Consider the following 26424-nt stretch of genomic DNA (forward strand, 5'->3'; position numbering starts at 1 on the left):
AAATACGTTTACGATTTAATATTTTACAATTAAACTTAATATTCAATAGCCTGAGGGCGGTCGCTCCATTCCCAATATATGGAATCATTTATGAAAGTCATTTATGTTATAGTAACCTTTACCACATAAATGCTTGTTAACAATTCTTTTGAATATCGTAATACTTTTGTTTTGAACTTTTTCGGGGCCTTGTTGTAAATGCATATACATCACCCCACAAAAGTCTTACTAACTCGACTTAGCCGAGTAGTAGGCTTAACAAGTTTGTTTGTTTGTTTTGATGTCACAAACAATCATTATACCTAGCTCCCCAGTACCGGCCGGCGATATTCACAGTCCAGGTTCAGTGCGCCAGTTAGAACTATATTCCACCAGGACACCACGGTTGGTGGCGCAACCAGTCGCCGCTCCCAACAAAATATATCTTCTTCTTCTTCACACGCCTCTTCGACTAGCGAAGGTTGGCAGTCAGCTTTGTAATTTCAACTTTTTGTTCTTCGCGAGGCGAAATAGTTCTGCCGCACTTGCGATTCCTGTCCAGACTCGGATGTTGCGCAGCCCAGACTTTTTTCTTTACGCCTTATAGAAGTCCGGCAATTTTTCCCATCATGAGTTGTAGGAGCTCGTACCTCTCGTGCCTAAGCACGTGTCCCAAATCTGCGACTTTCCTTCATCTTGATGGTTTGCATGAGTTCGCGTTTTTGATTGACGCGGCGCAGAACTTCCACATTCGTGATCTTGTCAGTCCAACTAATGGCCAACACACGTCTATATGCCCACATTTCAAAAGCTTCTATACGTTTCCTGAGGTCTTCTTTAATAATCCACGCCTTACATCCGTATAGAAGTATAGGCCAGATGTAACAGCGCAGTGAACGAGTGCGCAAGGAAATATTAAGTACTAAAGGTGCTCCGAGCCACTACAATTAACAAAATGTATACTGTATTAATATTTGTAATATATATTACTTTAAAGGGAGTTTCTCACCTGGTGTCTGTTTGGTCGCGTCACCACTAATTGCTATAGAGCTGTACGGTCGCCAGTCCGGTCACCAGTGACTCTCCCAACTCATTGCGTGCAACATGTGTGCATTGTTGTGTTTTCTAATTCCATACGATGGATAATTTCGGTACAGAAAGGAGTATTATCGAAATTCAAAGGTGACATCAATTTGGGATAATTACTCATCAGATAATTCCGAGAGAGATTTAAAAATGAATTGCTAAGGCTAAATAAGGTTGAACGCACCACTGTTTCTTTTTTCTCTTGAACTTTCTATCTCTTCGAGGTCCATATTGATACTGTCTCAATGTGGTGACTTTGGTGTCTGTATGGTGTCTAATTTGGTGGGTTACGGACACCACAGTGGCGCGACTGGTTACGCCACCATGGTGTCCCGGTGAAATATAGCCCTTAATGCAGCAGCTGAGCTGAACTTTGCAGGGCCCATTGTGATGGGAGATGTGCTTTATAAGTAATTAAGTCAATTAAGGAAAAATTGTGCCATCGCAATTACAGACCATTGCCATCCACCGAAAAAAAATATGTATACAAATTAAATTTGTAACCTAAAATATGAACGATGTCTTGTCCAACTCTCAGGCAATGGCTCCATCTGAAAGATCTACCAAGATTTACGAACCTTGCGTCACTCCAACGGTTGGCTCAGCTAGTAAAAGCGCTCGGACGAAACCCGATAGGTCGCAGGTTCAAGTCCCACCTCGTTAATAAATTTTGGTTACAAATTTAATTTGTATAACTGATCCTAGAAATCAGAGATATCACTTTAAAAATAACAAATTTGATTACATTGTTTTATGTTTAATAATATGTATTAAGTGTGTGATAGTTTCTAATAAATTAATACAAAAAAAAACAGATAAAAACCAGCTGGTGAGTGACGCGGGCAAGTTGACTGTGTTAGACTCGCTCTTGCGGCGGCTGAAGGAACGCGGACATCGAGTCCTCATCTACAGCCAGATGACGAAGATGATTGACCTGCTAGAGGTAACTAAATAGAACTATAAACGCGTACACCTTCCTTCAAGGCCGGCAACGCTCCTGTGATTCCTCTGGTGTTGCAAGAGAATGTGCGGCGCAATCGGCGGTGATCACGTACGCTCGTTTATCCTCCTTTTCCATAAAAAATCTATCGTGAGGCATTATTAAATTTTTCCCGCCTTTTTCTGCCGTGAAGCAGTAATGTGTAAGCAATTTTATGTGTCGGTCTGAAGGGCGCTGTAGCTACTGAAATTTCTGGGCAAATAAACCTTAAAATCGAATGTGTCAAGGTGATGAGCGCAATTATAGTGCTGCTCAGAATTTGTGGGTTTTTCAAGAATCCTGAGCGGTACTGCATTGCAGGGCGTATCAACAACCATCAGCTGAACGTCCTGCTCATCTCGTTCCTTATTGTCATAAAAAAACTTTGAATCGGCTTTTCTCCCGATTCATCGGTGTAGGTCCATCATTAAGGTGAGGGTAGTGAGTTCGCGGTCGCGGCCCGTCTCGCACTACGATTTTTTGCTTATATATAACCTAGGTATTCATAGAGAATCATTTAGAGGAAAATTTAAAGAAATAAAAATTTTTAGCGTTGTATCTCAATATATTCTTGATAATGTTCTATATATTCATAAACACATTAACGAATTTTCTAGAAACTGCGACAATCATAATGTTAACACGAGGAACAAACATAAACTTGATATGCCTACTATTCGGTTAAGTCAAGTGAATAAGTCTTCCACCGTTGTATCACAATGTGCTTTCAAATTCAAATATTTTTATTCAAAGTAGGATTTAAAATCACTTATTGAACGTCAAAAACTACCACCCATTCAAAAGAGACTGCCTCAGACCTGAGAAGAATGGGCGCAAGAAACTCAGCGGGCTTTTTTTTTAATATAAAATATGGATTACAATGTGATATCGTACAATTAACATTTATAACTAAGCCTATTCGCCAATCCTTCAATATGGGGGCCCCACTGCAATTTGGAATCAAGAGTAATGCCAAGAAATACAGCAGATTTCACTCGTTTTGACACCTCTCCATTTAATAAAATATACTATTTCTAATTCCTAATAAATAAAAATACAGATTTTATTTCATAACTGAATATTATGTCGTCAGGAATACATGTGGCACAGAAAGCATAAGTATATGCGGTTGGATGGCTCCAGCAAAATTTCAGCGCGTCGGGATATGGTCGCCGATTTTCAGGTAAATATGTGATATTTACATAACCTTATAATTAATAATCTCTAAGGTTTATATTATATCCATATTTTCGCTTTCCGTCAACAAAAATTGAAGACGGTAAAATATTAGGAAAGTCCCAGGGCCAATGGTGTTGTAAGAGGCGACTAAGGGCACCAGTGTTCAACCTTTGTTTTCTGTAGTGAAGCAGAAATGTGTAAGCGTTATTGTGTTTCGGTCTGAAAGGCGGAGTACCTAGTGCGCGAGTAAGGGAGTGTAATTACAGGGCAAATGAGACTTAACTTATTATGTCTCAATGTGACGAGCGCAATTGTAGTGCCGCTCAGAATTTTTCCGTTTTTCAAGAATCCTTTACCGTCAGCTGAATGTCCTGCTCGTCTCGTGCCTTATTGTCATAAAAAAATAATTCTGTACGAAATACAACCAACAGAATATACAGAAATTTCTGTGTGTAATATGTGTTGTATATTTGCAGGCTCGCACGGACATTTTCGTGTTCCTGTTATCAACGCGCGCTGGAGGACTGGGCATCAATCTCACGGCAGCTGATACTGTGAGTCATTCGATATTAGACATTAAGTCCGTCATAGACGCAGCAACATCCTAGTAATATCTTCCCTTTCTTGGCGTGCGTCCGTTCAGTCTCATTCAATAACGAAGAAGTTTACACTTCTAAAACAACTGAAGTAACCTAAAGCTCACCTGGGGAGTGCTAATATCCTAAACACAGGGATAATTAGAAGTTAGAGCTCAGCCATGTGCTCGCAGATTGTTGTCATACTGTAGACTACATACCTAATTGCCAACAAAAGAGCTTTTTATGTGGAATCAGGACTTGCTCAGACGTACTGCACAGACATAAGTCTGTTTCACATAAATCTACCGTCTGTATGTGCCTACTTTATTAAATAAGTCCTAGCATTATCAACTTCGTACCAACTTTCTATATACACGCGGTTCAGATATATATGTAGGTTTGTTGTAGGTATATAAAATACGCGAGCGACCTAGCAGTAGGTGAGCTTGAGCAGTATCTCATTTATTTTAAACCAAACAATTTTTATTTGTCATGTCGGTGACGCGAACTACTAACAATAGTGACATTTGACAGTGATAATGATTGTTAACACATTCGGACTCAAGACACTACTGGATATTATGAAAAGTTGGTTGTTACAGGTCATATTCTACGACTCTGATTGGAACCCGACCGTGGACCAGCAAGCCATGGACCGCGCTCACCGGCTGGGTCAGACCAAGCAGGTGACGGTGTACCGGCTCATCTGCAAGGGCACCATCGAGGAAAGGATAATGCAGCGCGCCCGAGAGAAGAGCGAGGTAATTCATCTATATGTCGTAGTCAGAAAGTCGAGCCATGAAGTCACTACAAAGATGATTCGCCATTCGTCTTAGCTCGAGTGAAATTAGAGAGCGGTGCGAATGCGGCCGAGAGCGGGCGCCGAGCGGGCAGTCAGGAAAGAACTATCAAGCGAGGCGGTTGTGTCCCACGCGCATGCCGGGAACACTACGTTCATGTTACATAATCATACGGATTTGTGAAGTGTACCTATCATTACAATTGTAACGTTTGTTACTTATAATGATACTCCCCTGTGTTTGGCTGTCGCGATAAATGCCCACAACAATGGATAACCACGAAGATCCTGACCATGTGACTGGTCTTGCACTGTCATATATAATATGAGCCGCGCGCGCTTAACACACACGAAACAATATCATATTATAGTCTGCTTGACGTCAGAAGGCATAGTGATTTTTGCCTAAACCTGACTTCTCTTAGATGGCGGCCTGCCCTCATCTTATCGCGTGCACGTGAGTTAGCCTCGGATAGGCAAGATATTGAATTAATATTCAGCGCAATATTCTCCCAGTCGCCTTTTAAAAGGGAGTCAAAAATATCCGAGCAGCGTTGTACATACATTACCTTATACAGTAAAACATTCATTCAAATGAATACCTTATTTCATCGCAGTAATCTTCAATAAATCAACATTTAATAATAAGAGTCCTTAGTAATGTTAAATAATATTGTATAAAAAATTTCTCCTCCACGTTTATAAATAAAACTCCATAAATATAGATCTATTTAAGTTACTAAATGTTATAATTAAGATAGCTCAGATTCCACAGACAAACCATCAAGATTTTGTGGAACCATTATTTTATTTAGTCATTGTAATATCAAAGCTGTAATAAATAAATAAATAAAAATAAAAGTCTATTGTAGGCGCTCATAAGAAGCTCATTGATTATGGTGCGATATGTGCGAAAGAGTCGGACTTCTCTTTCAGCAATATGACTACACGTCAAATTAGGTATTATTACATAATTTGGTTAATTTAAAGGGCCTCTTCCCTGACGAAACTCCATCCCTTTTTAGTTTGGATTTGTTGTTATTTGGACAGGTTTTCATGCAACTGTTTTTCATTGCGTGGCGTTGTTATAAAGCGCGGTCAAGCAACAGGCAATTTTCGAATTATATTATTACTAGCTGACCCGGCAAACGTTGTTTTGTCATATTTAAATTGTATTGATCTTTTGCTTGCTAGTTGATAAGAGATGGCGCTAGTTGTATTCATTAGTAACAATCGCACTTCTTTTATATTTTGTATAATTCACTCTATAGTTTTATAAATTATAGCCTATTTGTTATTCTGGTGTGTAAGCTATATTATTGTAAAGTTTCATCAAAATCTATTCAGTAGTTTTTGAGTTAAAGAAGTTCAAACATACATCCAGACATACAAACTTTCACATTTATAATATTAGTAGGATTTATTATAAATTTTGTACTACAGATACAAAGGATGGTGATAAGTGGTGGTAACTTTAAGCCGGACACACTCAAGCCGAAGGAAGTGGTCTCCCTGCTGTTGGATGATGAAGAAATTGAACTTAAATGTAAGTAGTCTCTCTTCTTTAAAATAAATAATCATCAGTCACTATTTACTTAAAATGATATAATTATCAATTTTTGTGTATGTGTCAATGTCTAAATAAATAAAAATCTGTGATATTTAGATCGCCAAAGATCCGAAGAAAAGAAATTGATGGAAGAACGGGAGCGAAAGAAGAAGTTGGGGTTGTTGTCGCCCGCCGTTCCACCGGTTAGTATTTTTTACGGACTCACAGTATACTAGCGTATATACGATTTGACAGCCCCATAGTGCATGAGCAATCAACGCAAGTCAGTCTTCATTTAAGAAAACCCATTGGTCTTCATCTTAAAATTCATTCTGTATTTTATTCTATGTATCTTATAAAGCCTGCTAGAATTAGTTAAAGCAATTTCTAGTGTTATATGATATACAAGAAGCTTGGTAGCATTGGTAAGTATGATACAAATGGTCTAGTTTGCCAAACCAAATTACAATGGGATCATACGGGAAGCACCAGTTTTCAAATAAAAAAAGAATTATCAAAACCGGTTCACCCAGTCGAAAGTTTTGAGGTAACAAACATAAAAAATAACAGACGAATTGAGAACCTCCTCCTTTTTTGAAGTCGGCTAAAAATGTAATATTTCAGGCGGTGCCGAGCACATCGGGAAGCGACAACGTGCCTGTGAAGCGATCGCACGACTCGTCGGAGAGCAGCGAAGGAGAGGACTCTGCCGAAACGTCCACAAACCGCGTGCCGCGTAAGAAAATGCGTGTTATTGTCATTGCGAGTGCTTTGAATAGTTACTATCCAGTCACATATCTCTAATGGCCATTCGCAATATACTATCTACAGATAGAGATAAATTACTACCTTCTACTGTCAGTAATTAGCTATCAATAATGTGAAGCTGTCCCAATATACCCGATAAATCATTCTTATCGCCTTATATTGGGACGCGTGAATTGCAATTTCCATACAAACTTCTAACGCTGGTAAGCTATACGTCGTCCTATTGATAGACAGCTTGCATGATAAGGTGAGTTATCGTCGATAAGTTTATTGGGATAGAAAATATTTTTATCTCAAGTAGGCCACAGCTGGTGATAGACTGAATATTGGGAACGGTCGGAAACCAAATAAAAACAAAAATATTTTTATTTCGGAAGGCAGATTTCCTCAGAGAAGATTGAATAAGAAACTCTAAGGTTAAAAGGCTTACACGAGTAAGTCAAAAACAAAAGTAAATTAATAATTATAAACACAAGAGTTATTGTATATATATATTAGCTTATTGAATCTACCGCTACTTCGTAAAGGGATGAGTTAATGAGAAGAAGTAGCAAGAAATTCACTGTCACTCTTTTAAATCAACATGTGTATTTATTGTGTTTCGATTTGAAAGGCGCTGTAGTTAGTGAAATTACGGGGCAAATGAGACTTAACATCTTATGTCTCAACGTGACGAGCGCAATTATATTGCCGCTCAGAATTTTTGAGGTTTTCAAGCATCCCGAGCGGCATTGCATTGCGTCCTGCCCGTCTCGTTCCTAACTGTCATAAATAAAATCTTTATCCCTTCTCGTTGGCCTTACTATTAGTTGTTTTGTTTGCGCAGCGATTTCACCAGTCCGCGGCACGTGGGCAGGTGGGCGTCACCAGAGAAGTGCGCGGCGCGGGCGACCACGTGGCTCGCGGCATTCATCACGCCCCGCCCCCCCCATGCCCGCTGCCGCTTCCGCCATAGCCGCCGGTAACTAGCTGCTGCCATTAGATTTTAGAGAACGTTCCAAACCACAGTCATGTCGAAATTGGATTACGATTTAAGAACATAAGATTGGTATCGTGACTCATATTAACGGACTCACAAAACATGGTAGCCCTACTGTCACTCTTGTAATGACATCATGACTTAGTAGCCCAACCCACATGTATACACAAATATTTATTAAACTTTAAACACGAATTCCTTCAAATGTGATGTTTGTGGCTTGGAACGTTTTTCAGGAACTACGTCTAATTTAAATCACTATATCACTGCCAGATTACGTGGTCTTGTCACAGCGTTGAGACGTTGTTATCGTGGTCGGCGGCTTGGAATGGCAAACGGTGGTCATTTGGTACTGTTTACTTATGACTGCGGGACTTTTTGAAAACTCCAGTTAGAATCGGCCCTCAGGAGTTCCACTCATATAAAGTTGGAACTATCAAGTCAATGTGTGCAAGAATTCAATAGACGCACAGAATCCAAATGAGCCAGGAATTTCTACTAATGTACAATAAATTGTTGCCCAAACGGCTCGGCAAGTGTCGGCCGTTCTCCGAGACCACGATGTTCGAAATTTGGAGGCCTGCTCACTCGCCCGACGTAAATTCAACCGAACATGCCTAGGACATGTTACAGATTGTAGAGATATATTTATGCGACAGCGGGGGCATTACTGGAGTCGGACATGCCGTTGGAGGTGGTGAGCTGCGTAGAGGGTGGGGCAGAACGCGGCGTGAGGCGTGCGCCCGGGCGTCCTCGTCTGCGGGCGACCGGGCGTTCTCGCCCCGTCACCCGGCGGCCGCGGCGACCTCGCGAACCCTTGCTGGTGCCATTGGCACCGCCACCCTAGCCCTCGCAACAACACTAGACAGAAATGCACCGCTGTTTAACTTGGTAAATATTATATTACATAACAACGGCCCATCCATTAATTACGCCATACGAATTTCATGCTTTTGTAACCCCTCTCCCGTCCTTGTCACAGCTGGTAGCGAAAAGGAGGACAAACGAGCGTACGGGCCACCTGGTGTTAAGTGATCACCGCCGCCCACATTCTCTTGCAACACCAGAGGAATCAGGGGAAATTTTAAATGTAGAAAGTAATACAACTAAACAGCAATATTTTTCAATCAAATTAAGATTAAATCAAACAAAGGCATGAAAATTAACAAATAATATAAAATAAATAAAAATAATATTATGTAGGCAAGTTAAGTAGATATGTAGTTGTAGATAATAAAATATTATATTTTGAAAATATGTGATATAATAAAATTTGAGACTCCTCCCCGCCCTTGTTGGCACACTTCGACGACCCATCGCTCCCCTTATAGTGTGACGTAATTTATAGATGGCCCCCAAGAAACGACTTTTTTTTATATAAGAGGGGCAATCGGGCAAAAGACTCACGGAATGGGGAGAGGTGAGTCAACCAGCCATAGATTGACATCCGCAACATCAGGTGTCAAAAGATGCGTTGCTGACCTTTAAGGTGGGAATATGCTGTTTTCTTGAAAGTCTCTAAGTCGTATCTGTTCGGGAAAACAGCAGCCGGTAATTGATTCCACAAAATGGGTGTGCGAGGCAAGAAATTTCTTGCAAAACGCGAGGTTGTGGAATGCCAGACGTCAACGTGATAATTTGCACGTAATGTCCGGTGGTGGAATTCTGCCGCTGGAATCAGCCCGAACAGTTCTGAGCACTTCCCGTGTTAAATACGGTAGAAGATGCAGAAGAACCCACGTCTGTTATTAAAATAACATTAATGGCATTAAAGAAGTTTACTCACAACCTGATCGAAATACACAGCGATGAAATACGCAAAATCGTAGGTATTATAACCGGCCACTGTCTTACGTATCCGTCATAAAATTATTGATCCATACAGCATATTCGTGACGATATCAAATAAATGTACACTTCAACCATGTCTGAAAATGGCCGTCAATATTGTTATAGAATTTATCTCTCAATTTCGGAAATATTTTATTAATTAACTATTACTAAATTTATCATGTAAATGTGATATTATATTTATTTATACAGAAATAAAAAAAAATTGTAGAATAATGAACATAAAACTAACAACCGTAAAAAACATTATATAATAACTAAAATATATTACTTAAAGGAGTCCCTTTTGGCAAGGTTAAGTAGGGACTCCTTTTAATTTCTTAGGCAAGGTTGCAAAGATATCGGCAGCGTTCCCCCTTTGAATAGCAAGAATAATTCTTTGTCCGAGGTAGCTGTCAGCTGTTCTGTCTCCTGTAATGTCGACTAACCATTTTGCTATTTCTATATTCAAGCATATTCTAATTCAACAAATATTTTCTCTTTCAGATTGTGTGACGTAAAAAAAGAAGTGGAAAGTTAAACTGAAGCCCACCATTAGTGCAATAATTTTGAGTTTTCAACTATATTAAGTCACGTTTATGTTAAAATAAAATCAACTTTGCTGTGTTTCATTTTACTGTAAATAATTCGTCGTAAAAGTCATTTCGTTTTGTATTAAAGTTAAGAATTTTAAAAGAATATATTTGTTTTATTTTAATGACTGTTTTCATAGCAGGAGTATCATTTCGTAACAATTTGTTTTTAAAGTGATAACCCTCACTTCTAGGATTAATACACAAATAAAATTTGAAAAACAAAACCTGAGAGTTGAACAAAGTATACAAGATTTTATGACGATACGTCACTCGAACGGTTCATAAAATTTTGTGTATCATTTCGTGTTAAATACCTTACTATAAATGCAGCTATACATATACGGCCCTACAAATAAACTTGGTATAAAGTTATACATGAGAATAAACCAAGAATATGCAAAATGTTTACAAAGGGACATTTAGCACAGTAGACATCAGTATGGAATCTAAGCCTTGTGATAAAATACCTACTTGTGCGTACACTCCATTGAAGCAATAGGGTTGTCAGGTTATTTTTCTAACCGACTTTAAAAAAGGAGTTTTAGAACGAAGTTGCTTATGGGGCGTTGCGGAGCGTAAAAATGTAAAAAGCTACCACAGTCCTTAGAAACTCTTCCCTGCAGTCATCCCACGAACATGTATAGACGGGGCAATTATTGTTTTCGTGAGTGTCAATGTCATATAACGACTATGATATCTATTTTGAGATCCAAGATGGCGTATCAAATTGGGTATCATTTTCGGGAGTGTCAATTACAAATTTGATACCCATTTCTAGATCCAAGATGGCGGATGTGACATTTTCAATAAAATCGATACGGGTATCATTTGAGATTTTCGGGAGTGTCGGTGAACACACAATATTCTTTCAAAAGTCCAGCATTATCGGCTTCGGCACCCTGGAGAATCTTGAAAACAACACCGATGATAAAAACGTTGATAATTTCATATAGCTCCAACTTGGATTTACATTTTGACAACACTTTCAGTTTCAACATCCTCAAAAATTATGAAAACGACACCATGCCGAAAAAATTGTCAATTTCATATGTACGCCATCTTGGATTTACATTTTGACAGAACTATCAGTTTGAGCACCCTCAAAAACCATGAAAACGACACCCATGATGCAAAAATTGACAATTTCATGCAGCCACCATCTTGGATTTACATTCTAACACGATCATCTATTTCAGCACCCTCAAAAACCACGAAAACGACACACGTGACGAAATTCTTGATAAGTTTTTGCAGCCGGCCTCTTGAATTTTATTTTTGACAGCATTACTGTCACTCTTTAAATGACATAAAGACTTAGTAGCCCACCCCATATATATGGAATACACTAATATTTATTAAACTTTAAACACAAATTCCTGAAAATGTAATGTTTGTGCCTTGTAACGTTTTTCAGAAACTACATCCAATTAAGAATTAATTAACTCTAGGTATCTTTCTTATATTATTAAATCACTAATGTAGTTGAGGCTGGACACCGAGCCAATAGCCTTGAGGAATCAAGCGGAATTACAGTTTATGCGTGAGTTGAATGCAGTCGGGCCTGGGGTAAAGAGCGGAAGCATCTCCCCCCGCTGTCCGCACGCCTCCCTCGCGCGCCCGTAGTGTAGTGCTGTGCTGTTGTCGTCGCTTACCGTGTTATCGCGTTAATACTGCAGATGCGATCCCGCGTTATTTTTTTAATTTTAATAATGATTAATCCAAATCCCACCAGGTTCCGTTCAAAGAAAAAAAAACAGTTTTTATTCATCGCCAAGCACGAGAAATGGCGAAAATTGTTTTAGACACATTAAAATTTATGACCATAATCATGAGTTTGTCAATAAATAATCTAATGACTAGACTAATAATCTAAGATTAATTTTTTCATCCTTATAACCTAGTGTAAAACATTTGTGTAAAATGGTAAACTTGAAGCATTGTCTAAATTTATTGACAAACTCATGATTATGGCCATCAATTCAAATTAGGTCATAGCACTGTAGGATACCTCTACCCGCGATAGATCGCCATTGCTTCAATTCAGAATCCATATCTTTTTAATAATAATATATTTTATAATAATAAATCTTTTCAATAATTTATTCAAAATAGAATAAGTACCATCTTCTTTACAAAACTAACAATACTGTGTGGTATATGGTAAACATAGTAAGTATTATTAATTTAAAAACTAGCCTACCTACGGGTCACCTGGTGTTACGTGATCACTGCCGCCCACATTCTCCTGCAACTCTGGAGGAATCACAGGAGCGTCGCCGGCCTTTAGGCGAAGGTTAACGCGCTTTTTTTTGAAGGTATCCATGACGTATCGTCCCGGAAATACCGCACAAGGAAGCTCATTCCACAGCTTTTTAGTGGAAGAAAGTTCCTTGAAAACCATACTGGAGGACCGCCATACATCCACATGGTAGGGATGATATCCTAATTTGTGGCGTGTCGTGCGAAAGTGGAGTGGCGAATTCGGCGGCAGGAATCATGTGAAACCGCTCTTCGGAACACTCTGACATGATAAATACGGTAGAAGACACAATGACGCGAAGTCTCCACGCATCGCTAAGTGATCCAGCCGCCATATTTATGACGCCCAGCATCTTCGAAGCCAATTTGGCTTTGCCCTCCAGATAACCGTGCAATTGGCAATCGTTCGAATTTCAAGACCCATTATTCCGATACTGGGCGAGGCTTGGAGGTGTTGTCAAACAACGGTGATACGACAAATGGTTTTTTTTAGTAGTAAACCCGCAAACTTGAGTCTCAGGGACTGGACTGGGAATTGGATAAGGTTCATTTTACCGCATTCCGTGACCATCTGAAGAAGGAACTCAATGGAAGACAAGTTTCATCTGGCACAGGTCGACAATTTTCCGAGAGGAACCTGTATGACCCATTAAACGGCATCACCAGTACTGTCGTGTGCATAGCAATGTACGTCGGAGGTGTCCAACGTAACATTGAAATAGCGCAGATGAAATAGTGTAGGAGATAGCACACAGCCTTAGGGCACTCTAGCATTCACGGGCTTCGGGTTTGAGCAATAACCATCAACCACGACCTGTATGCTGCGCCCAGTGAGTAAGCTGGGGGTCCACTTGCATAAATTTTAGGGAAGCCCAAATGATCAAAGTTTTGAGAGATGCGGTTTGTGCCATACAAGATCAAAGGCCTTAGCTACATTCAGGCTGATTGCCAGACCTCCTCATTCCTCTCGATAGTCACCGTCTAAAGTTCCGTCTATTTCTCTACTTTTCTGTTTAATATAGCTAATCTTACAACATAACTTGGGGCGGCTGAAATATTTTAAGCCTAAGGTATTGAAAAAAAAATTTCTACGAAGTCCTCCTCTCCTTTAATACATTTCTTATATTTTCAATAAAGTGTTTTTAGCCCATTGAAAAAATATTCGCTTTCTTTGCCTTGAAAATGATCGTCAACTGCCGCCTTCATTCCGTGATCACTCGGAAATCATCAACCTCGTAAGTCTAAAAATAAAAATTTTAAGTTATTTATTCAGTTGATTTACATATGTAGAAAACTGGAAAAATATTTAAGTTCTTCCTGGATTTATACACTAAATACTAATTCTATTCTAACTGAGAAGCTTCTATATCTGTTAGAAGTGCGAAGAAATTAAGGAACTTTGACTACATATAATTCTTAAACTACTGGTTCAAATTGAATGTGATACCAAGAGCGGATTTTCTTAATGCCCACTCTTGTTTTATGAACGTTTCTTATTTTGTAGGTAGTTGTTCCCGTCTCTGACCTCAGTGAGACCTTATATCTGGATGTCGTCGTTCTACAAAATTGTCCTTATAAGGGATTATACACAATTTTAAAGTGAAACTTTTATTACATCGTCTCAAACTTTTTCGTCTGTGTGTTGCATGTCGCGTGATGGTCGAGCGGCACCTATAGTTCGCAGCAGCTGACCGTGTAGTGTATAGACTATTACTCATTTGTGCCAGTGCTCCACGCTATTTTGTTTGTTTATTGATTAAAACATATACATATTATAAATAATTTCGATGCTTATATATTGTATTTATGTGGAAAGAAGTATTACTTTCATTGTGGTCATCATTAAACCACACAATTGCTTTTTTTGTTTATGTTTAACGTGAAAGAAACTAAGTCTATTTTCCTAGACTTTTTAATCTTGGATATCGAATTGTTCGTGGTAGGTCTCATAAAAATATGATTAGTGATTAATATTTAATACTGCAATAAATATCAACATCTGACATATCGAAATTAAAAAATATCGTCATTATTTACGTCATTGATTTTATTTCCAAAATAAATTTATCGAAATTTTTTAACCAAACCTAAGTAAGTTTGGCCAAAACAGTAACCTAAATATAGTCTCTGAGTGAAACACCTATTCGCTGGAATGTCCGCCGGACATCGGTCATTCGCTAATTCACTCACTAATTCACTATCGTTAGCCTTCGACTTTTTAGTCTAAATAAGAAAATAGGCGGTCTTTCTATCTGCCTCTTCGTTCTTTCGCCAGTTTAAGTTATAATATGGACCTGGCCTTAAGAATTAAAGTTTAGACTTTAGTTCTTTATTTTTACTAATCAATTTATTTTACATCCTTTTAATCTGCTGTACGTAATTACTGTCCACCTTTCGTTTTCCATGTATTGCCGAATGCGTATACTGTACAATGCCAAAAAGAAAAAAAAAACATGGAGAATGACACATGTCTCAAGTCTCATGTTATCAATGTCTTTTTAAATGTCTACCAAAACTTCAAATTTCAAAAGGGCCTCCTCGAATCGACGCCGTCTTGCAGGATTTGTAGTTTATTATTTTATATTATTTACTTGCAAAATTAAAAGTGATATCGGATATTAAATGTACTGGAGCGGTAAATATAGAGATGCTGTAATCGGCAGTATTTTGATGCGGATATGGATAGCATGAGACCGTGCTTTAATAACGAGGAGTCTTTTGACGCGTGCCAGCCGTTAGAGACGGTGTTTGAGTGGCCAGGACGAAGAAGTGAAGCAGCGAAGGTTGTAAGACGGCGTTGCCATAGTGAAGGCATAGAGCGCTCTCCTTACGAGGATGCGGCGCAGGAGTGTTACCGCCCCGCTGAAAGTATCGCTCCAAACAACCGTATCTTACCAAATAAAAGCCATTTTACTCTAAACAACATCCACGACCAACGTAATAGATTTAATTACGAGTGTTCACTATCCACCGCCGAAAACGGTGATTATATTATGGCTCATCACTACAACCATCACAATGTGTAAGTTACACAACAATTATTTTATTGTAATTTAACATAACCTTAGTGTTTTTGGTTAGCCTCGTTTTTGGTATTTCATCCGCTTGTTGAGTAACTTTGTTACTAGTAACTCTACGCTAAATAGTAAAATTGTATTAATTTAAGGTATCAGAGCAATAGATCCAAATTCGCCAGAGAAAATCCTGCAAGACCAGTAGTTGTAACAACACTATCAGACACAAAAATTGATGATACTCATTTACCCCATGTTGATGAACTATTGGAAAAAGTTGACCAAGAAATGTTGGATATACCAGGCAGTATACAACCCCTGAAGTCCATACTTAATAATCCAATAGTTAAGTCCCACCCTCAAAGTATTCTAAAGAAGCCAAAAACTAAGCTTAATCAAGAATCCAGATCACCAATAGAAGGAAGAAGGAGGCAGAGAGCATCCAGTGAATCTGATAATTATTGTAATTATTCAATTGGTGCTTCAAGACCCGGCTATGACAGGTAAATTTTTAGGTTATAACACACACACAGTCAATATACACATTTTCTTATCTATTTCGCTGTCTACATATCCAGTTGGCTGTTTTGTTAGTATATGTAAAATTTAATAAAGTTAAAGATTCTGTCATCAATTAAAATATTATGTAAATGTGTAATGCTGGGTTGTTTTATATAACCTAATGTACTAAAAAACTTATAATGAAATATTGAACAAAGCATCATTCTTTTAATAAATACATTTGTAAAATTATCTCACTTATGTCATTAAAAATTTAATAAAGTCAGGCTCCAACCTTTGTTCACATCACAGACAACAAACAAATAAAAAGTAAGGTAAATAAATTTATTGTAAATTAATAAAAACTACAGTTCTGTATGATAATTTTTGTCTAATAATTGCATTTAAATTTTAAACCAATAAGATTTTTGAATATATCTTTCATCATTAAAAATGTTTTGAAATGAAACAAAACCTGTTTGCTTATAAGACTTCTTTTCATGATTTGAAAGTTGATGAAACAAAAAAGTGAGACAGTTAAAACAGACACATAAAGCCATAAGATGTGGGAGAAAATTAGATGTATTATGCATTATTTTGGTACCAGGCGATCATAGCTAAGGAAGAGATTGTCTTATATGTAGAATGCAAGTATATCTTAATATATTCTGATGTCATGCACACAACATATTACAACAGAGACACCAGGAGAACAAAAGTATGGTAGCGATGATAGTAATGTCTTTCATAGCGGTTGAAATCATGTGTTATCCTAGCAAAATGTACCAGGACTTCATATGTAGTTTAGAGGTTTAATGTAAATTTGCATTGGATACATCAATCGAGTTTTTGGACACCAAATTAAATTTTAAAATGTGCAGCAGTCGCACCATATCAACAACAAGATCAAAAACAGTAATTGATGCAGTATTTCAAAGATATATTAAGACCAAAGCATTTATTTCATACTTTAGTTACCATAAGCCTCTTGTATCATTTATCAAAAATGTAAGCTCCGTGTCTGAACAAATACATACAAATATATACAAATAAAATATAAAATAATTATCAAACATTGTATCACTATGATCATTACTCAAACCTACAATTATCCTATTCCCGAAACTTTACATTTATCTCATTATCTTGAAGCTAAAATGTTTGAAGGTTTTACTTATGAGAAATGTATACATTTTTTTTTGATCACCAATTCAATCATCATCAAATAATGTGTGGTATAGAATGTGTTCATTATACTTTGAGGCATTTTTTTAAATCTTTACTCTTGGATATAGAACTGGTGAATGTGGGCTTACAGACTAACGGCTGTTCCCAATATACTATCTACAGATAGAGATAAATTACTACCTTCTTCTGTCAGTAATTAGCTGCCAATAATCTGAAGCGGTCCCAATATACCCGATAAGTCATTCTTATCGCCTTATATTGGGATGTGTGAATTGCAACTTCCTTACAAACTTTATATTGCTGGTAAGCTATACATCATCCCATTGTGAGACAGTGTGCACTGATAAGGTGAGTTACCGTCAATAAGTTTATTGGGATAGAAAAGTCTAAAACGATAGTGAAGATTTTTATCTCAAGGAAGAGATAGACTGAATATTGGGAATGGCCGCTATAGAGTCTGTCATACTGTAATGAAAGTTATTAAGTGAGGGTGCCTTTTTACTAAACGGAGAAGTAGACTAATTCCTCTTGCAATAGTTTATATTATATAAATTTGTATCCATTTATTGAATAATAAAAGATTTACATTTTGCAGCCAACTTTCTTATCTCTCCAGTAATATGAAGAGAGCAAAAGACAACTCAGGCTCGGGATATTCATATGGGTCCGCAGTAGCGGCATTAAGCACAGTGCCAACAAGTAAAACTATACCTAGTTATAAACCTATTCGCTGTATGTGCAAGGACGAAGTGATTGTGACATCAAAGGATGATCCATATAAAATGCATGTGCTACGGACTACTGCTATTAATAGCAATACTGTGGAGGAATCACCCCTTGAACCAGAGGTAAGAATATTACAAAAGATATATAACATCAGACTGAAAAACGTACAACACAATATAGAGGCCTGTAAATATTGGCTTTATCATGTTAAGTACTGATTAACATTTGGTTTAGCATCTGAGCCATCTGTTCTATTTAAAGGGCGTAAAAAAGTGGCTAAAGTAATTGCTTAGCCCTCAATACATATTTCTTTTGAACTATTCATGAATGGGGCAATCGAATCGAATCGGCTTTATTCTAAAACCTTAGATTAGTGCTTTTACACTTTAGTTAGTTGTCTGCCAAATTGGCAATTTTTGCCTAGCACAGTTCTTAAGCCAATTTATTGTCTCTTGTCAGTTGTAATTTTTTATGTGTATTTATTTTTATAGACAGTTCTTACATGCATGATGATTATCTGTTGAAGAATCTATTGTTAAGGTCTATATCTATTTAATTGTAGGTATGTGCAGGTTACGCCTGTTTCCTGGTGTGACATTAAAAAAAATTGGGTCCTAATCAGGACCTGTTTAAGATAAGTGCTATGCACACACTCATGTTTTAATATATTTTTGACACATAACTATGTACAATATATTTGCCACAAAATAAAGCACATCTTTATTCCATTCAAAAGAAAATTTAAAGGCATGAAAAATATGTCTGTGTGCGAAGATGTATAATAAAAGCTAGTTTATTTACACACAAAAGTCATAGTTATTTAGATATGCTAACAAAAAGAAGAAATAGTGTGACCATCTAAATATCACAATCAATGGGGTTCATTCCTGTTTAGGAATATTGATATTTCGAAAATAACCCATAATTATGCAGTATTCATTTCTACCTCAATTTATTTTTGTTTGGATAAAATTTTAGATGTTAATTGGAATTAAATATAATCCTACCAACACAGAATTAAAAATTCTAATCAACTCTTCCACACAAGCTCACTAATTCTTAGTAGTCTAGACCTGGTTCCTTCATCCACAAAAGTGTGGCTCTTGCAAGACTTCTATTAAAACCAGGGGCGTGCATATCATATAGGCAATTAAGCAATGCCTACCTTGTTATCAACCTAAATAAATATAGTGTTTAAGTTAATTTAGTTAAATTTTATAACCAAACATTCAACAACTTAATACAATTTTTCCTTACATTAGATACTAAATACCATCATCGGTTAGCAATCTCTAGGTTGCATATTCCAAAGCTCAACGACAACTAGTAGTATACAGTGCCTACATTTATAGGAAACAGATGCGCGCCCCCGATCGAAATTCAGTCTATTGTGCACTCAATCTTCTTTACTTAATGCTCTCTACGTGACTAAACCACACTACAAAAGCCCGGCTAAATTAAAATAATCAATTTTATAATGTATCCTTTTAATTAGACTGAAACAGGCTATATGCATATTATGTTAAAACAAGTTTCAATAAAACTTTTAAGTTGTTCACTTGGTTACAAGCCCCAGCACAGCCTGGCACAAACATTGCATCAATGCATTTTACCCTTAGAGTATCTAACTAGCTGGAAATGTCTTTAAAAGTGTAATATTCTGAGATCTATGCTATGGTTATATCACTGCGTTTTTTCGGTCGTGTCCTTGGAGCATTTTTTTCAATCATCAACAACAACTTGAGACTCACTTGATAGCAGGTAGTCAGACACGAATATATCACTCATGCACATCTAGTTGAATTTGATGTTTTATTTGTGTTATTGATTTAAAATCACTTTTTGAACGTCAAAAACTACCACCCATTCATATAGTATGCTATAGACTTAAGAAGGACGAGATCAAAACATTCAGCGTACATTTTTTTTAATTTTTAAATTTATAATGTAATAGCTTGAGGGTGTTCATTACATACCCAGTCCATTTTTCGCATCGAAACAATAATGCTTAAACATTACAGCTTCAATAGAGATAAAGACGCCCCTGTAGTACCCACCAAGACATATAAAGATCATACAAAATAATGCAATTTAATTTGACCTTCGAAATTCAAACTTTTTTATATCTTAATCGAAGGTGTTCTACTTACCCGGAGCTGCGCGCTAAACCTGCTCGATTCAACATACTAGGGAAGAATTTCTACTTACTTTCTTGGACAAAAACGTCTCACATTTTCGTGTCACATTATTGCATTTCATCTGTAAAAGTTTTACCCTCATGTTTCACTTCACACAAAATCACTTAAATAAAATATTCTTTCATACAACGTATGGAATTTTTGGTGCGCGAGTGACATCTCTGATCCCTTTCTGATTACGTGACAATATTTACATAATGTTTAATCGTATTAGCACAAGTGACAGAGTCGCGTAAAAGCGTTTGGTTTTTATCGCGTCTCCGTCTTGTTAAGTACTCCATGGTTGTACCGCATCATAGATCGCGCAGATATTTTAAATAGAGCCCGTTATCTTTGATTACGATACGATTAAAATATAAGCCCGCTGCCGCAAACTAATTTGTTTACACGCCTCCAGTTGTCTCGTTGATTTGCGATGGAATTTTTTAACAATGTGATATTCTTACGCGAGTGAAATCATTCTATTTTTGAGTCATAACCGGTTGAGTGTTCGACTGAAATTAATTATTCTATTTTTTATTTAGTTATTGCCAGATAATGCCTTCGTTGAAAAAGATTATTTTGAACCTGTGCCATGTTGTAAGTTTGTTTTGAAGTGCGTTTTTGTTTGCATGTGAGATGTTTTATATTATGATCTTAGAATTATTATTAAAGTGTCAATATTAGATCATTTATACGTCTAGATAGACTGTGATAGCTGTTAAAACGACGAAAAAATTGAGGAACACAAAATGACATACAAATCGAGAGGCCCCACTTTTGTGGATGAAGGGACCAGGTCTAGACTACTAAGAATTAGTGAGCTTGTGTGGAAGAGTTGATTAGAATGATTTTAATTCTGTGTTGGTAGGATTATATTTAATTCCAATTAACATCTAAAATTTTATCCAAACAAAAGTTAATTGAGGTAGAAATGAATACTGCATAATTATGGGTCATATCATTTTCGAAATATCAATATTCCTAAACAGGAATGAACCCCATTGATTTTGGTAAAAATGATGTGATTGTTCAACTTATTCTTGTGATGTTAAGATGGCCACACTATTTCTTCTATTAAAACCAATCATATGTATAATTATGGATTTCCGAAAAGTAACGCCTAATTCAATAAATTTTCTTAGTGTACAAATATCTGAAATAGATAAGAATTCCCAGGGCTAGCAACCCTAATTGTAATGGCAACTTCTAATTATATACTCAACAATGCGATAAGAACCGCCGAGAGATAATAAACTTAATGAGTACATATTGTACACACCCAGGAAATGAACATATAAATTATCAGACGTAACATTATTACCACTTTACTACTTTGAATTAATTATTAATTACTAGCTGACCCAACAAAAGTTGTTCTGTATAAAATAAATAAAATAATGTTTTTATTTGATTTTTTTCAAAAATATATCATAACATCAAAAATTATTTCTTTAAATATGCACCCTGCTGTCGTAATGAAATTGTTTCACAGCAGAACTGTAAAACCGTGCGTCAATAAATTCTCTCATAGAAATTATGTATGGACACATCAAAGGAGAAACAAATTTGTTGATTTTATATAATTTAGCAGAATTTTGCTATTTATTCACCTATTAAACCTTCCCTGGACTTCCACAAATAATTCCAGCCGTTCTCAAGTTTTAGCGAGACTAACGAACAGCAATTCATTTTGACGTGACAACGTCTTATAATTCCATAGAGCCGGTTGCACGCACGAAAAAACATGACTCATGCGGCGTTACCTCGCTCTGAGGCGTTCCATGTAAGGCTTGAAGTGCAAGCGAGAGCGCGGAACGAGCGACAAAGAAGCACAATCGGCCTTTGCGTTCGGCAGCGTTCGACATCAAGAAATTAAATATTACACATGTTTAAAAGTTGTAAAACAATTGCTCAACGCACATTTATACTTGTAAAAAATATTAAATTGTAAAGAAAAATTGACATAATTGTATTTATGCGTACAAATACAGTGATTTCCAATTGCCTCCTTCTCTATATACATACAAATCTATTAAACAAATGAAATTAAAATTTTCTTTTGAAAAATGCTACCAATCCATCAGTATTTTCTTAAGACGTTGTCACGTTCAACTATCGTCAGTAAACCGAATTTACAGACAACCAATTTTTTATATATATAGATTATTCATCATAGCATTGACAAATATTAGAACCAGTTTATTAATCTTGATGATCGTAAGGTTGTAAGTCTCATCCGAACAGTAATTTAACTAGCTACGGCGCCCTTCAGACCAAAACATAATAATGCTTCCATATTACTGCTTCACGGCAGAAATAGGCGCCGTTGTGGTAACCATAATCTACTCTACTAATCCGGCATCCTGTGCAAAGAAGCCTCCCACTGTTATATAAGCACTAGCTCCTCCCCCAAAGAGCACCATGACGATCGCTCCTGCGCTGCCCTCATCCAACCTACTCCGGAGATCTTCACCAGATCGTCAGGCCATCTTGTGGGGAGCCTACTAACACTACGTCTTCTGGTACGAGATCGACATTCGAGGACTTTACTGCCCCAATGGCCATCTGTCCGTCGAGCTATGTACACTGCCCACTGCCACTTCAGTTTCGCAATCATTTGGGCTATGTCGGTGATTTTGGTTCTCTTATAGTGGTCCTCCTCATTTCTGCTTCCTCATAAGGCCCAATGTAATTAGCGACCATGCAATGGATAAAAACTTTCGTCTTCAGACACTGGTATTTTGTACGAGTAGATTTTACTAAATTTTTACACATATTTAAACATACTTAAATATACATAAATACATGTATAAACAGACTCCGATACGAACATTAATATTCATCATACAAGCGTTTGCACCTACCGGGATTCAAACCCGGGACTCCTAGCTAGGTTATCAAGGTCACTAACCACTGAGCTACATGGGTATAGCTTTACTCTATAAGTTCGACCTATTCTGATGTCGTCTGGGCTTCCCCGTGACATAAATGGAATACTTCCTCAAGGCCGACAACGCTCCTGTGATTCCTCTGGTGGTGTGCAAGAGAATGTGGGCGGTGGTGATCACTTAGCACTTGTCCTCCTTTTCCATAAAAAAAGGTTTTAATCCCCACGCATGACAAAAATGCTCACACAATTTAAATAACTTTTATTTCGAATGAAAATTCGACGTAATATTCCCACGATAAAAAATTTACGGCAATTTTAATATGCGTACACCACTCTAGCAGCAATATAGATAGATATAAATACTTGTCATCGCTCAATGAAATTTTAATGGAATGATGAAATCTGTGTCCAGTGCCAAGCAGAACTCGTTAACTCTCAATAATTGAACTGGTCAGGTTTAGAGTGAGACTAGATCTAATTTGGCACAGAATTCGGTTAGGCTCAGGTTTGACATTAGTTAAATGGTACTTAGCCTGGATTGCATCGTATTAGCTGTTTTAGTTGAGGTTTAACTCAGGTGAAACTCAGTTCTTAATCAGATAATATTTATTATTGTTTACTTATAAGTACTTATGAAGGTAGAACAACACCACATATCGTGAGCATTCATATAAATAATACTATGGCTACTTCGGTCCGTCAATAATGTCCTCCGGAACGGAGATTAAAGTAAGAAAGAAATCGCTTACAAAATTTTATGAAAACGATTTTCATAAAATTTAGTATACAGTTAGTTTCGGGGGCGAGACATCGATCTAGCTAGGTTTCAATTTATAAAAATGTAGTTTTATCCGTGTTTTAATGAGAAACAGCTACAATAACATTAGAATACAAATTACAAAGGTAAATTTCGCCACTATATACTAGACTATAATAGCTCAGATGGGACATTGGGTGCTCCGGAAAGCAGAAGACGCCGCCGGTTCAAATCCAGATGTCCTATTAGTTTTTATTTTGATCAATTTTTGTACATTCTTAAAAATCCGAGCAAGGCTCGGTCGTTCGGATGTTAATATATTAAACGGCCATTCAATTAGGTAAATGGAAGACTTCTTTATGCTATTTTTATTTTTTTTATATTTGATACTTTTTCACAGCTTTTGGCTTGTTTGTCTGTGTTTACGGGTCAAAACCAAATAATATAAATGCAGCGTGTGGTGGGTTATGATTATTATCATTATTAGTTTTTACTTGCAGTGGTGCAGCACCCGTGGTGTCTGCCTACTTATGATAAGTACGTGATGTATAAAGGTATATAGAAGCTGTACATACTAATGTAATCCTGTGTTATCGGGTCAGCTTCCCGATACTGTAAGATTCGTGGCGCTAGGAAGGAGGGGCGGTCCGGGCGCCAAGCCAATTCAACGAAATGTCAATATGTGCATTTATACTGTTAACCGCTCCGTCCATTTAATCGATTCACGATCGTATCTGTATCGCGTGCATCGGTTCGTTCAATACTCTTCAATTAACCCTCTCCGTACCCCAATATAGAATCAAAATGCAAATAGCTACCGGCCTATACTGTCCCATTTACCTCAAACTCACTTAAAAATTTGTTTATTTATTCTGTGTTCATATTCTTAAGTTTCACTTCCGTGTGACGAGGTGAATTCTATAAGTACGGCTTGCCAAAAGCTATAGGTGAAGTAAAATTGTCGGAATTTGAGTGTTATCTATTTCAGTCGGCCCGTTTCTGTTTTTCTCATAACCTTGTCTCGTGTGTGCACGTGTGGTGTGGTTAGTGCCAGGTGTTCGAAAAATATTGTAATTGATTTTATTATAAGTTGAGTGCATTGATTGTTGTGTGTTTTAAGTGTTTTGGATTTATGAGATTCATTTTCTTGGTGAGAATTTTTTGAAGTTTTTTTTAACGCAAATTTTAATATTATCATTCGATTGAGCGCAGCCCTAAAGGGTCTGGCGTGATAGTTTCAGTTAATTTTACTATTCGTTGGAATATACTTATTGTTTTAAAATCTTGAGATTTAAATAGAATGTATATAATTTTTGTGATATTAGAAGGCGTGTTATTTAACTGATTTTTAAATTGGATTTTTTTGTTAATTTTTTTTATGATAGTAAGGGACGCGACGAGCAGGACGTTCAGCTGATGGTAATTGATACGCCCTGCCCATTACAATGCAATGCCGCTCAGGATTCTTGAAAAAAATTACAGTGGCACTACAATTGCGCTCGTCATCTTGAGATAAGATGTTAAGTCACATTTGCCCAGTAATTTTGCCTAGCTACGGCGTCCTTCAGACCGAAACACAATAACAGACATTACTGCTTCACGGTAGAAATAGGTGCCGTTGTGGTACCCGGCATTCTCTGTAATCCTGCTGCCTGATTTAACTCACTGATTATAGTAAAACTGATTTTTATATTTAAACCGCAGTTACCTTATCTGTCTAGATCAACGATTTCAGGGAAAATCCAATAGAAAATCACAGCTGTTGTAATGAAACAAGTTTGATCCCCTAGTATTTTATTTAAACGTGCATGTAAAACTCAAAGTAAATAACTACATGCCAGAGTCTAGTAGGGCTGTAACTAATTAACTTAAACTTCTAAACTACCTCTTCGTATGGTGAATTTTTAAATGTAAAAATCGAACAGCTCATGTACATATTCATTTTATAGGAAATTATATTTTCATATTGCCATTTTTTTCCTATAAAAAAGTATAGGTATTATATTTTGTAGTGCTGTTTGAGCTATGGTACTTGAATGCTTAATGCTTTCAGTAAACAGTTCATTTCAAAATCAAATGAACTTTATTCAATTAGGCCTAAAGTAAGCGCTTATGAATCGTCACTGCAGATATTTCTTTTAAATTACTGAATCTACCATATGTTTGTAAAAAGTTATATACAAGAACTCAACGGCGTCTCTTTTCAATCAAATAGAGTATTTTTTACAATGGCTGTAATATACATAATAAATTAGTTTATAACGTGGTTAATCCAATATATGAGTCGGGTTTAAATAATATAAATTATTTCATAAAGAATTAACTGTGTGAGTATAAATTATCGTATATTGGACGCATCAACCTTTAGAGCTTGAATTCATTAGTTATTATAATATTAAGCCCATGACATATTTCATATAACATTGGGTTATATTGACAGTGAAGCGTACGTGAATCTAGCACCTGTTAATTCAAACAACACTATTATTTATTGATAGTTTGCATAAACGTGAATAATTTGTTATTTTTTTAAAGTGATAACCCTCATTTTTGGGATTAATTACACAAATTAAATTTGAAAACAAAT

The 26424-nt window shown here is 36.8% G+C and overlaps 2 protein-coding genes across 5 annotated transcripts in view; both read left to right on the forward strand.

The window, feature by feature from the left end:
• LOC126971608 (chromatin-remodeling ATPase INO80) overlaps nucleotides 1-10425 on the forward strand; it is a 39437-nt gene extending 29012 nt beyond the window's left edge. The window contains exons 19-28 of the mRNA XM_050817961.1: nucleotides 1881-2008; nucleotides 3138-3227; nucleotides 3700-3777; nucleotides 4404-4562; nucleotides 6044-6146; nucleotides 6267-6352; nucleotides 6774-6885; nucleotides 7744-7878; nucleotides 8556-8787; nucleotides 10234-10425. Of these exons, the coding sequence (XP_050673918.1) occupies nucleotides 1881-2008; nucleotides 3138-3227; nucleotides 3700-3777; nucleotides 4404-4562; nucleotides 6044-6146; nucleotides 6267-6352; nucleotides 6774-6885; nucleotides 7744-7878; nucleotides 8556-8743 (1079 nt within the window). The 3' untranslated portion in view covers nucleotides 8744-8787; nucleotides 10234-10425. The remainder of the gene's footprint in view (nucleotides 1-1880; nucleotides 2009-3137; nucleotides 3228-3699; nucleotides 3778-4403; nucleotides 4563-6043; nucleotides 6147-6266; nucleotides 6353-6773; nucleotides 6886-7743; nucleotides 7879-8555; nucleotides 8788-10233) is intronic.
• Nucleotides 10426-15110: 4685 nt separating this feature from the next.
• The window catches only part of LOC126971651 (tubulin monoglutamylase TTLL4-like), a 48769-nt gene continuing 37455 nt past the window's right edge, over nucleotides 15111-26424 (forward strand). For 3 of the 4 annotated variants that reach the window (XM_050818028.1, XM_050818046.1, XM_050818037.1), the window contains exons 1-3: nucleotides 15111-15603; nucleotides 15748-16098; nucleotides 17880-18132. In XM_050818028.1, the coding sequence (XP_050673985.1) occupies nucleotides 15260-15603; nucleotides 15748-16098; nucleotides 17880-18132 (948 nt within the window). In that variant the 5' untranslated portion in view covers nucleotides 15111-15259. Of the gene's footprint in view, nucleotides 15604-15747; nucleotides 16099-17879; nucleotides 18133-24570; nucleotides 24988-26424 lie in introns of those variants that run through there. The other variant, XM_050818054.1, reaches the window with a different exon arrangement.

Source organism: Leptidea sinapis, chromosome 2, assembly GCF_905404315.1.
Source record: "Leptidea sinapis chromosome 2, ilLepSina1.1, whole genome shotgun sequence".
Lineage (NCBI taxonomy): Eukaryota > Metazoa > Arthropoda > Insecta > Lepidoptera > Pieridae > Leptidea > Leptidea sinapis.